At 39.3% G+C, this 13889-nt stretch overlaps 1 protein-coding gene across 10 annotated transcripts in view; it reads left to right on the top strand.

Moving 5' to 3' along the window:
* Window positions 1–13889, top strand: part of Eml6 (EMAP like 6) — a 354900-nt gene that overhangs the window by 205767 nt on the left and 135244 nt on the right. For all 10 annotated transcript variants that reach the window (XR_010057763.1, XR_010057765.1, XR_010057762.1 and 7 more), the window contains 2 exons: window positions 7040–7133; window positions 10827–10927. Coding sequence is in view for 5 of the 10 variants with exons in the window: in XM_063273849.1 (XP_063129919.1) it covers window positions 7040–7133; window positions 10827–10927 (195 nt within the window). In the remaining 5 variants the exon portion in view is untranslated. The remainder of the gene's footprint in view (window positions 1–7039; window positions 7134–10826; window positions 10928–13889) is intronic.

Here is a 13889-nt window from a genome sequence, read left to right as displayed (position 1 = left end):
AGCCTGCCCCACATGTGGCCCATACATATACAGCCACCAAACTAGATAAGATGGATGAAGCAAAGAAGTGCAGGCTGACAGGAACCGGATGTAGATCTCTCCTGAGAGACACAGCCAGAATACAGCAAATACAGAGGCGAATGCCAGCAGCAAACCACTGAACTAAGAACAGGACCCCCGTTGAAGGAATCAGAGAAAGGACTGGAAGAGCTTGAAGGGGCTTGAGACCCCATATGAACAACAATGCCAAGCAACAAGAGCTTCCAGGGACGAAGCCACTACCTAAAGACTATACATGGACTGACCCTGGACTCTGACCTCATAGGTAGCAATGAATATCCTAGTAAGAGCACCAGTGGAAGGGGAAGCCCTTGGTCCTGCTAAGACTGAACCCCCAGTGAACGTGATTGTTGGGGGGAGGGTGGTAATGGGGGGAGGATGGGGAGGGGAAGCCCATATAGAAGGGGAGGGAGGAAGGGTTAGGGGGATGTTTGCCCAGAAACCAGGAAAGGGAATAGCATTCGAAATGTAAATAAGAAATACTCAAGTTAATAAAGATAAAAAAAATTAAGTATGTTATGGATGAATAAACACACAAGGTTTGCTTAATGAGCTAATCATGTTTGGGAGAAAATTGTCTATTTTCTTAGCAATTGCAAGATAAGGCAGTTTTTCTTTTATTAAATTTCAGAGTCTCATATACTACAAACTATGGGACTATGAGTTGCTATGGCATTTCTAAACGTTTTTCGCTAGCTCCCGTGATTACTGAATTAGTAGAAACAATGGTGGACAGCTTATTCTTAAGCCAGTAAGCTTGTGTGACAAGAGGAGGCATGCAGTACAAGGAGAGACCACTCAGTAGCACACCTGCCTGTTGTATGTTCAGCTCACACTTCAGTACACATGCAAAGACTTGGGCTTCAGAAAGGGTTTCTTGCAGATTTAAAATGTGTGCCTGTATCCTTGAGAGAATAGCAAGGTGTAAAAAAACTAAACCGTTAGTTCCTGTAGGCTCTTTCCCAAAGACTCCTAAATTTCCTCATTTTTTTTCTTTTTAACCCATAGCCTACTACTCAAACCACCTTTGTCTTAAAATTAACTTTATCCACCAATAGATACGCATGTATTACTTTATAATAATTTTAAGACACTTAATTTAAAATTTTCTTTCATTCTATATATAATAAATATTATGTATTAAACATATTCTCCCTGCCCCATTCCTCATTCTCGCCTTTTAGGTCCATCTCTTTGTTAATCTAGATAATTTTACTTCAATTTTGATTTATTATATATTATAACATAGAAATGCATGAGTATGTCTATAAAAGGAGAAAATGAAGTATTTATCTTTTTGCAATTGGTTTAGTTTACTATGAGCAGATCCAGTTCCATGCACTTTCCTGCAGACATTCTTCATTATTGCTGAAAACTTGCATTATATTTATAAACCACAGTTTTCTTATCCATTCCTTTGTTCCTAGACACCTAGGCTAGTACCATAGCCGCTGTGCATAGAGCTGCAGGAAACATGAGGTGTGCAGGTGCCTCTGCGGTGTGTTGACTTAGAGCCCTTCATCTGGGTGAAGCCAAAGGAGAGTTATAGCTCACAGATATACTTCTGGATTTTCTTTTCTTTGTGAGAAACAGTTACACTGATTTCCATGTAAGAAACATAAGTAACTGCTTTAGGAGGTTAGCAATGCCCTTATTAAAATAATGAAATAAGAATAGTAAGACTTAGAAGTTCATAGGATTATGAGAATCCCATATATCTTTGGTTTTGGTTACACTGAAAATTTATTCAATAAGTAAGCAAGCAGTTTGCAATGTTTTATAAAAATTGTACCTTAAAATATCAATCATGTGAACTATTAATATCTCTCAAGTTGGACAAAAATAAGGTAAAGATATGTCTACCATCAATTTTCTATGAAAATATGTAAAGTATGCTAGCATATAAAGGAAACAGTAATATAGCTAGAATTTAATAATCATCAGTACCATTATGGGATAAGGAAACCAGACACTGTAGGAGGAGGTGGGGAAGATGTTTCTGTCAGTGATCTTCATCTCCTGCCCATGTGTAAAGAACTGTCTTTATTTCCTTTAGAACAGTGGCAAGAATGGAGGAGTTGAACCACTTTTGTTATATAACTGTTACGTTTCTTGTTCTCATACCAGCCTGCTTTATGTTTCCAAAACAACTTGTTCTATGAGTTCTAGGGTGTGAAAGTACTTCCGCATAAGAAGAGTATTTTAGGGTTTTTTAAATTTATTTATTCTATATATATATGAGTACACTGTAGCTGTTTTCAGACACACCAGAAGAGGGCATCAGATCCCATTACAGATAGCAGCAACCATGTGGTTGCTGGTAATTAAACTCAGGACCTCTGGAAGAGCAGTCAATGCTCTTAACCACTGAGCTATCTCTCCAGCCCGGAGCATTTGAGTTTTAACCATCCCCCTTTCCCAGATAACAGCCACCAAAGAAGAACCCTGGAAAATCGTATTTTGTCTTTGAAGTTAAGTATATATAGGGTTGGTCTGTAAGTGGCTAGAGAGGAATGTAGTTGGTGGCTTTAGAAAACACCTGAGGTCTATTCAGGAATTTTCACTGAGATCTGTTGTGAGTGATTCAGCACCACAAGTGGTTGCCTCCAGATAAATGGGGAAGTTGATTAATCCCTGTGGTCCCTATAAGGGGAACATTTTGGGTTAATTTCTATGGCTAGTACAGTGTTATAAAAATGAAACTGTAGGCTGAGCCTCTGTTCCACTTCAGTAAGAACTGAGGTAGTTTGGTGACATCGTACAAGAACTCTGGTCTCCTGGCTCTCAGTCTGGGTGGATCTCGTGGGAACACTCCCTTCTTGGTCTTGAGTTCTGTTCCTACTTTTCACTGGTGAAGTGACAGGTGTGGACTACCTGCATAGAAACTGTCGTAGCACCCTGTGTACTTGCTTATTCCCTCCTCCTTGCACCCACCAACAACTGCAGCTGCCCTTCCATCCTCCAGTCGTAGTACCAAGAGGACACCAAATGGAACAGGCTCCCATGAGCAGAGAGCCCGGCTCTGAATAACAGATTAACCAGAAGTAAAAAAAAATGATAATAATAAGTGTCTTCTGCAAAGTTCGGTTCACACAGCTGGTCAGCTGCCCCTCTTCTGCCATGTAATTATGTGAATGAGTGACCAGAGCCACTTAGCGGGCTCTTGGCACAATGAGTTATGTGGTTGGTGGCCCCTGCTATGTGCCCCACAGTCACCGGTCTCAGTTCCTTATGGGGGTCTCATGGGGACCAGCCAACAGTACTTTGCATTTTATTAGAAAAACAGGCTGTCATGGACATATAAAGCAGGCCAAAGTGACAACAAGACAACACATAAATAGTTACACAATGAGTACACTACATAAATCAGTGTGTTCTCACTGCTGCTCTAAAGGAAACAAAGATGTGTCTGTAAACACTGGCATTTACAGTTTCTCATTCAACCGAGCAGCACTTTTTAGATTACAGCTCTTTGTTTGTGTGCTCATTTGTATGTCATAGCCCATATGTGGAGGTCAGAGAACAATTTTTGGGAGTCAGTTCTCTCTTTTTAACGTGTAAGTCCCAGGGTTAAATTGGGTTGCAAGATTTGGTGACAAGTACCTTGACTACCTGAGCCCTCTCAGCAATCCTTGAGCAGCTACTTAGAATTTATTATCATTCCTAGAGAGAATGGGGACCATTTTTGTTTTGTGACAGTGCAATGAAATTGCTTCCACGTAGCAGAGAAAATCAATTAGTAAAAGTTCAGCTTCATAAATATTTTCTATCTTAAATGTCAGCTGAGTAGTGTTTAAAGCTTCAAGAAATGGTGCTGATTTCTAGAACACATGAGAAACTGACTGGGCTTCGCTGTCTGCTAAGGAAACCTGTGTGCTTTCAATAAGTCCGGAATAGGAAGAATGACTTGTAATTGTCTGAATAAGTTTTTTTCTTTTTCTAATTTGCCCTTTGCTGTTTACATTAACTGCCTTAGAACTATTTTTAGGCTATGTCACATCCAGCCATAATTAATACATGCTGTGCCTTAAAAGACTGAAAAGGACTTAGACTACAAGAATAGGAGAAAAGAACCAAACCACTATGGGTTGGAAACAATAGATTTTCAAAGATCAGGTCAAGTCTCTACAGGGGAAATGGAAACTAGGGGAAAAATTATAAGGCTCCAATTTTATTTCTGAATAGTGTGTTTTACAGAAATAGCTTATACTTGCAGTCCCCAAGAAAACTCCCATCCCAGAAAAGCCTACACTTTCGTTGGGGTAAAGAGGTCACATAACTCGTGAGAGTGAGATGGTGGGGGTGGGGATCAGAGAAACTCTAAAAAGAATCCCCAGAACTTCCCCCCAAAATCTGTTTATATACAGAGCTTCTTCAGAAGACAGAGATGGCTCAGTGGTTAAGAGCACTGACTGCCCTTGCAGAGGTCCTGAGTTCAATTCCCAGCAACCACATGGTGGCTCACACCATCTGTAATGGGATTGGATGCCCTCTTCTGGTGTGTCTGAAGTCAGCAACAGTGTACCCACATACATGAAATAAATAAATAAACCTTTAAAAAAAAAACAAAAAAAGAAGAAGACAGAAATTTTAAAAACTGATACTTTAAATGCATGGATGCTCACATGCCAAGGTCATACTGACATATCAAGACAGCACTCTTGACAGCCTAGCTTTAGCATGAGTCGATGCATATGTGTGCACCGTTTTCTAAGATGCTAATAGTATTTAAACGTAGTCATGTGACATACACTTCCTCTTCCTATTTGTACCACCATGGGTACATTCCGTCTTTATCGCCCGCTCCTTCATCAGACGACCAATATGTACCCCAAACACAGCTCTGTGTACGGTTACAAAACAGGGTGTGCTTACTCTGGGCCTTACAAGAATTTGTGATCTGAAGGGAGAGGGGGAAAAAAACCACCAAAAATAAAATCTCCAAATACTGGAGTTCATTAGCTCAGACCCCAAGAAATAAGGAAAGAATGATGGTGTGTGTAGTGAATAGGAGGTATCTACTCCAAAATGCTGGAGTGTGTTCAGTTTAAAGCTTGATGTCCTGTAAGATAGGGACATGAATTACCAGCATATAGCGATCGGCTAGTACTCGAGTTCTTTAGCACATCGTCAATGCCTTCAGGTAATACACTCACCTTACATCTTTAAACCTTTGCTACAGATGTCCCTGGTGACTGAGGTGGGAAAGATCCACACTGTTAAGGCGGACTCTACTTTTTCTTACCCTGCACCCTCCAGACAGGCGAGAATAAACTATCATTCCCATTTACGTACAGGACATCTGTACAAATAAGGCCACTCCAAGTCTGGCACTTCGACGTGGGTTGCCAAAGATTTAGCCTTTAAAAATGCAAGAGGCTCAAGTAGATCTGAAGTGTTGAGCGGTGGGAGAAAGGGGGTGCTGCCCCGTGACACTGTTCCTTTAGTTCCAGCCTTGCAAGGAGCCACAAAGGAAATACTTACTGATTGTGTTTCCTTTTCCATCTTGAAGGGGAAATGAACAATAACTATATTTATTTCTCACTTACTTGTACATTAACTACATTTAGAATGTAAAAAAAAAAACAGCCTAAGTGTCAAAGTTGTAGCAATTATTGCCAATACTATAAATACTTAATAATAAAGTTATAATAGCATTATTACTAATAATATAACACAATACATTACAATGGGCAAGAAAAGGTTAGCAAATTGTTTGGTCAGTGTGGCTTTGCTTCTTTTGTTTCTCTAAAGGGATTCCTGTGGAGAAAAAGACAAGTAGGTTGACATCAAATGTGGGAATACAAGAAATTTGGAAGAACAGATGTATGTACGTGTCCATGCACATGTGTATGCATGCACATGTATGTATAATTATGTAATTTTGTATGTGTCATTTTTGGGCTCAAACACGGGGCCATGTACCTGTCAGGAAAGCTCTGCACTAATGAGCCAATTTCTCAGCTTAAAATTTTCTCCATGCATATTATCTAAATGTCTATAAGGAGCACATTTCATTTGAATTGGAAAAATAAAAATTCAAAAACCTGTCAGTTGAGATCATCCTTTGTAAGAACATCTGAAACTACACCTTATTTCTATAATGCTGTAACTTAAGAGTTAAACCAAGGTTTGGCTTTTTAGAAATTTTAGAGTTGAAAATAGCTTGATTCTTTTTTTTTTTAAGGTGCTACTCTTTTTTTTTTTCTGAAACAGCTTTTATTAAACAGCAAAGCAGAACTTGAACAGAATTGTAAATATTTGTAACAAGGTCACAAAAGTTGCAAAATGTCTGCAATGCGAGGATTACACATCCACATAGCTAACATCTCCCATCAAGGCTTACATTAATACATTAGATGATTCCACAAGTCAAAGCCCAGTCTAAGAGCCACCAGCTGCATTAGTGGATCTTTTCTATTATAAGACATCATTATTATTTCTGATATCAGTTCCTTCTCAAATGGGAGCTAAAATGAAATTTTTAAAATTTGTTAAAAGAATGACTAAAATTCTGCAAACTAAGAAGTTGAGTTTACAGAAATTCTGGGAAAACAACTGAGATAAAATATAAAGGTTAATAATGACCTCATAAACTAAGAAAATAGCTTGATTCTTAAGTGACACACACATACCACACACACACACACACACACATTTCAGAGTCATACAACTAAATTTACTCCCTTCCAGTAAGTTTCCTAAGATTTGTCTGTCATAGTATAAACAAGGCTCAGGTTGCTTCTTTGAGAGGCCCCGTTAACTGCCTTCCGTTGAAAGTCTGGTGGGTGACTGACCTCACTAGCCAGGGTGTGCATCCAGAATCTTTGCCATTGTTTGTCACACAGTTTACTCTGTGTCAGATGTATTTGAGCCTAAAGAGTATTGAAGATTTCTTGTTCCTCTTTGCAGTATAAAAAATGTTTCAGGTTTTCACCAAAGAAATGGCCTGTTTGACATTTGTGTTGTTTTCATACAGCTGACGGAAAATGTCTCGTGTCGGTTGGTTTAGATGACTGTCACAGTGTTGTGTTCTGGGACTGGAAAAAGGGAGAAAAGATAGCTACAACAAGGTAAGAATCACAGAATGCTCAGGACACCCTGCCCATACCTCCCCTGGGGAAGGTCAACACTTTCCGTTTTCTGCTCGGAGTACATCTTCAAAGTCGGATGAAATTCACATAGAAACCTAACACGTACTACTCCCTTTCACAGAGCCAAGACTGCTTTAAATGTCTGTGGTGAGAAATACGAACATTCTAGAATGCTCCCCAAGCAGCTCTTCATCAGCCTTTTCTGCAATTCTTCCATTATCTCTATGAAAGCTTTTTTCCCCCAGCAGCAGAAAAATGTGTGCCCCACCTCTTGTTTCTCTGCCTTAGCAGGAAAGATTGCCAATGTCACTGGAGTCAGAACCTCCATTTGTCATTAGGCTGTGGTCTGCTGGAAAGGAGGCCCTATCAAGTGTATCCCTGCTTGGTTTCAGAGCAGGCAAATTGTTTCCTTAATCTCCACACCCTATAAATAGGCTCCCAAGACCTACTGCTGTTTATAGCCCATCTGTCCTCCCTTACCCCAGCTTCTCTTTCTGCCTCCTCAGCACTAAGTCTGAACATGACTCTTTACTCACATCTAGCTCTGCCAAGTGCGAGGCCTGCCTGGTCAGAGGTCAGGACCACTGGCAGCTGCAGTCCAGGAAGTTAGCTTGTTGCCCAGGCACAGTTTCATAGCCTTTCTGTGAGCTATGACCTACATTGCCAACGCCCTGTCTGTGTTGCAATATCAATGTCAATGGCCTTGAACCCTAATATTCACTTTTTAAAATAAATACTGTCTACTACAGTGTTACATGGGAACAAAAGCTGATGGTGGTTGATTGTGATGAACAAAGATTTACCAACTGCTGGAGCCGGAACAGAGCTGCAGCTGGCGTCTTGAGGACTGCAGCTAACCTTAGGAGATGAGCTGTTCTGAGATGGCTGTCAAAAGGCAATTCTTGGCAGCTGTAGCACTCACAGCTCCACCTGCCTGCCTGCTTTCTCTCTCTCTCTCTCTCTCTCTCTCTCTCTCTCTCTCTCTCTCTCTCTCTCTCTCTCTCTCTTTCGTCCTCATTCTAGCTCCTCTCCCTCTAGGGTCTGTTTTCCTCTCAGACTGAAACTGAATTTCAGTATAGTATTCCTGGTAGGTTTTCTCTGCATGTAAATTACCTCCAAAAAAGCCCATGTCAGCAATGAAAACGCAAGGCTGCCCCTCTGCAGCTGTGGGTGACTCATAGCTGCACATAGGAGACACCATGAGAAATACAAGGGTACTTCCTACTATTAAAAGGTTCCTTTTTACAGGCTATGGAGAATATCACTTCTGTCTAATTAGCTCAACGCAAGCTAATTCCATCATATTAGTGACAATTTATATTTGAAATTGCTCCCCAGGACTATACGTACCCCAAAGACAAGAAATCTGCAGAAAGTATTGCCCTATAAGAGCATTTCTTGTGACAATGGCATTAATTAGTGCTCTTTCCCCAGTGGAAGGTCAGGAATCAGTGAACCTCCGCACGGGAATACTAGATTTTTAAAATGCTGGATAAACATGTTTACAAAATATTTATGCTGTCTGCACAAATATATAAATAACCAACTAGTTAGGTAAAAACATTGTAGAATGGCCCTAAGTGAAGTCCTAAGGCAAATAAGAATCTAAAACAGGTAATGGAGAATTCATGCTGTGTGAAGTGGCCCCTTCCTGGCTTATAGTACCTCTCTCAGCTTCTGCCAAATAATTCCTATAGAGAGACCACATGCCCTCCCTAACTTTGCCCTACTGAGTCTTAGTCCTTACCAGTGTTGCTTTGAACCAGTGTTTCTAACCACAGCCTTGCCTCTGGCAGACTGTTCTGGCAAGGCATTTGCTCTTTAGTGGTGTGGTCACCAGGGTTGGGAATATCCCCCTGGGGGGCAGGACGAACAGCATATAACTGAGGTGACATCAAAGGCACTGCTGATAATACTCAATGCCCCAGGTGCCATCTGCACTGCACTGTTGGGGTCACCCTTTTTATCAGCTCAGGGAAATAGACATTTAGAATTATCACATAGGGGTCTGATAAGATCTCCCCTGAGACCGAGCCATTCTATTTGGATGTCTTTGTACCACTGCTAATTTCATGAATGATTTCAGCCAGCTATTTACAAATGGGGTTTTTAGTTGTATATGTATCTGTCTGCCTCTGGCTATAAAACTAAATTTATTTTAATTCTTAAAAGAAATTATTGGTATACATATTTTATTTTTAAGCTTTGTGGTAGCATATTAATTTTACATGATAATGGGTTTCATTATATTTTCATACATGTAGATAATGTGTTTTGATTATATTCATGCATCCTCTCTGTTCCCCTCCAATTTGTTTCCAACTAGTCAGCTTCTGTTTTTGTGGAGTGTGTGTGTATGTGTGTGTGTATGTGTGTGTGTGTGTGTGTGTGTGTGTGTGTGTGTGTGTGTTAGGGTAATTTACAGCAGCATGGGTGAGGGATTATTTAAGGAGCATGGGGAATTTTCCAGTGATTACCCTACCAGCAATCATTAGTTTCCTATAAGTGCACAGAGAGCAGGGCCTCTTAAACCCCACCTCCCTCCATGATGGAATGCTGACGGGCCCGTATGGAAGCCTTATACAGGTAATTACTGATGCTGAGAATACAGGAGTGCCTGGAAGACAGTGTTTCACAACACCTTTTACTGTAGCTCTTACACTGTTTTCTACCTTTCTTGACTTGGAGGTGTGATACGTATGTCCCACATAGGCTTGAGTATTCATCAGTCACTTATTCTCAGCATTTTGGCCAGTTATAAAGCTCTGTGATAACCTCCAACAACAACAAAAGAAGTGTCCCTGACCCAAGCTGACAGTAGCACTAAACTGTGAGCATAAACAAAGTATTCAAAAGACAATTTGACAAGAGACATCATGTCCACTTAGCAAAACAGCAGTAGCTTCCCCATCATGGCCTATGGCTTCTTCAGCCTCAAACTTTGGACAAGGTTTACAGTACAAGGCATGCATTCCCTCCTAGAGAGTCAATCTCACATACAGAGAGAAAGCGATTAGTTACCTCCATAACAACCGTGGTATTTTAACACCAGGGGACAGGTCTTGCCTGGAAGTCAACCTAAATGTTGTGTTAATATGCACAAAAGCTGAGTCCGTACAAACCATTCTTTCTCTCTCAATGGCTATGTGTGTCAGGGGCTCCAATTTATAGTGAATATATTTCTAGCCAAAAATCAGCTTAAACTGAAAGATCTTCCACAGAACGTTCATCCCTTCTATTTCTCCTGCCCAAGATCTCACTATCTCAGAATTACATGCAATCTATAGTGGTGCAATTAATTTTATCTTATGAAGACGTCAGACTTCTTTTTTTTTTTTTTTTCGGAGCTGGGGACCGAACCCAGGGCCTTGTGCTTCCTAGGCAAGCGCTCTACCACTGAGCTAAATCCCCAACCCAGACTTCTTTTTTTTTTTTAACTGATAATTAAGCAGGTAAATGTGGGAATAATTAGTTAAGAGAGCATAGTCCCAAACATGTACCCCAGTGTTATTACTTTATAAGAGACTCTTGTGTATTTTAAACATTTCTGGTTGCTTATTTATCCTATTAAATACTGTTAATGAAAATTAAACCAAGTATATGTTTTTAATATAACTCTATCAACACTTTCATCCAAACTAGGCATTATTTTTCCCTGTTTGTCTCTTACAGGGGACACAAAGATAAAATATTTGTGGTAAAATGTAATCCACACCATGCTGACAAGTTGGTGACAGTTGGGATTAAGCATATCAAGTTCTGGCAACAAGCAGGTACGTGGTTATTTGCATTTTATTTCATTTGCATTGAAGTTTGAATTACTCATTATGCAGCTATGAGGTGTCCTATTGCCATTATGTGCCCAGTCTCTCTGCAAACTGAAATGTAAATGTGCTTATATAATATACTCTCCCAGCTTTGCATTGGACTGTTCACTGGCTACAGCATGAAACATGAAACCGTATACAATGGTATGCATTGTCACTATGTTTAAAAAGTTTTGGGAAATGCTCTGTCATGTAAACAATGAATTTTATATTTAGTCATCTGACCTGAAAGTTATAATTATGTTGTAGTGATGAGTAGAATGTAATTACTTTGGTTGAATAAAGTTTTCAATATTTTGAGGATTCTTTTAATAATATATTGCCAAATTTAGCATATGAATTAAACCTTGACTCTGTACATGAAAGGTACAAAATAAGTATCTGTTAGATTCTATGTTGACAAGAGTCCAGAGCTAAGGTTTTGCATAGCCCTCTGGACCCAAATCCCGCCCGGAGAGTGTGGGTCTCCCAGGAGTGCTCTCACAGTCCTAAGATCATAGGCTCACAGGTCCACAGGTAGAACATGCTCCAGTCAGAGACAGAAAGACCAACTAACATCAGTGATAACAAGATGGTGAGGCAAGTGCAAGAATCTAAGCAACAGAAACCAAGACTACTTGGCATCATCAGAACCTAGTTCTCCCACCACAGCAAGCCCTGGATACCCCAACATACCAGAAATACAAGATTTGGATTTAAAATCACATCTTATGATGATGATAGAGGACTTTAAAAAGACATAAATAACTCCCTTAAAGAAATAAAGGACAACACAGGTAAACAAGTAGAAGTCCTTGAAGAGGAAACACAAAATCCCTTAAAGAGTTACAGGAAAACTCAACCAAACAGGTGAAGGAATTGAACAAAACCATCCAGGATCTAAAAATGGAAATAGAAACAAAAAAGAAATCACAAATAGAGACAACTCTGGATATAGAAAACCTAGAAAAGAGGTCAGAAGTCATAGACGCAAGCATCATCAACAGAATATAAGAGATTGAAGAGAGAATCTCAGGGGCAGAAGATACCATAGAAAACATTGACACAATAGCCAAAAAAAATGCAAAATGCAAAAAGCTCCTAACCCAAAACATACAGGAAATCCAGGGCACAATGAGAAGACCAAATCTAAGGATAATAGGTATAGAAGAGAGCAAAGATTCCCAACTAAAAGGACCAGGAAATATCTTTAATAAAATTATAGAAGAAAACTTCCATAATTTAGAGAAAGAGATGCCCATGAACTACAAGAAGCCTACAGAACTCCAAATAGACTGGACCAGAAAAGAAACTCCTTCTGTCACATAATAATCAAACACCAAATGCACAAAACAAAGAATATTAAAAGCAGTAAGGGAAAAGGGCAAATAACATATAAAAGCAGACGTATGAGAATTACACCAGACTTCTCACCAGAGACTATGAAAGCTAGAAGATCCTGCACAGATGACATATTGACCCTAAGAGAACACAAATGCCAGCCTAGGCTACTATACTCAGCAAAACTCACAATTAGCATAGATGGAGAAAGCGAGATATTCCATGACAAAACCAAATTTATACAATATCTTTCTACGAATCCATCCCTACAAAGGATAATAGATGGAAAACTCCAACACAAGGAGGGAAAGTACACCCTAGAAAAAGCAAAAAAGTAATTTAATTTCAGTTAACCCTAAAGAAGGCAGCCACACAAACATAAATCCATCTCTAACAACAAAAATAACAGGAAGCAACAATCACTTTTCCTTAATGTCTCTTAATATCAATGGACTCAATACCTAATAAAAAGGCACAGACTAACAGATTGGATATATAAACAGGACCCAGATTTTGCTGCACACAGGAAACGCACCTCAGTGACAAAGACAGACTACCTCAGAGTAAAAGGCTAGAAAACAATTTTCCGAGCAAATGATCCCAAGAAACAAGCTGGAGCATCCATTAGAATATCAAAAAAAATCGACTTTCAACCAAAAGTTATCAAAAAAAAAAAAAAAGATAAGGAAGGACACTTCATACTCATCAAAGGAAAAAATCTACCAAAATGATCTCTCAATTCTATGCTCCAAATGCAGGGGCACCCACATTCATAAAAGAAACTACTAAAACTCAAAGTGTCTCACACAATAATAGTGGAAGACTTCAACACTGATCAATGGACAGATCATGGAAACAGGAACTAAACAGAGACCCAATGAAACTAACAGAAGTTATGAACCAAATAGATGTAACAAATATCTATAGAACACTTCCTTGTTTTTATTTTAATCATAATTCATTTCTAAAGATTTTTAAAATATTATTTTTAAGTTGTTGGGATACTATGTAATTGAATTCCTTGTGGCACCGTCATCCATTTATGTCAGGATTTTGCTCATGTCTGCCATCCTCTCTTCTCGATGTTCCCTTTCCTCCCCCATGTCCTCTCATATGGTCCTTCCCCACTCAAAATCTGTGTTCTACATAGAAGATGAAACATATGTTTGTCTTCCTGACTCTGGCTTTGTTATTTTGACATGACCCTTGCTTGGTTCCATTCACTTTCCTGTATATTATATGGAGCTCCGTGGTATCCATTTACTACTTTGTCTGTATTGCTCATCCCTGAATGACTTCTTGGCTATCAGGCTTTCTGCTGCAGTGAACCTAGGTGTGCAAAATTTTTTTGCTGGCTCCAATCTTTTTGGCTGGATTTTCAGGAGCTGTAGAACAGATCAAACAGTGGTTACAATTTTGTTTTCTGAGGAAACTCCAAAATGATTCCAACAATACTTGAAACAGTTTATATTACACTAGCAATAGATTTCTTCCTTCTGCTATTGTTTCTAGCATTTATTATTCTTTATTCTTTTTTTTAACATTCTTTTTTTTTTTTGACATGAGTGTTTCTTATTTACATTTCGAG

This window comes from Rattus norvegicus, chromosome 14 (genome assembly GCF_036323735.1).
Source record: "Rattus norvegicus strain BN/NHsdMcwi chromosome 14, GRCr8, whole genome shotgun sequence".
In the NCBI taxonomy this organism is placed as follows: Eukaryota; Metazoa; Chordata; class Mammalia; order Rodentia; family Muridae; genus Rattus; species Rattus norvegicus.
Note: the sequence above shows the minus strand (reverse complement) of the source record. Positions and strands in the feature narration are given on the sequence as shown.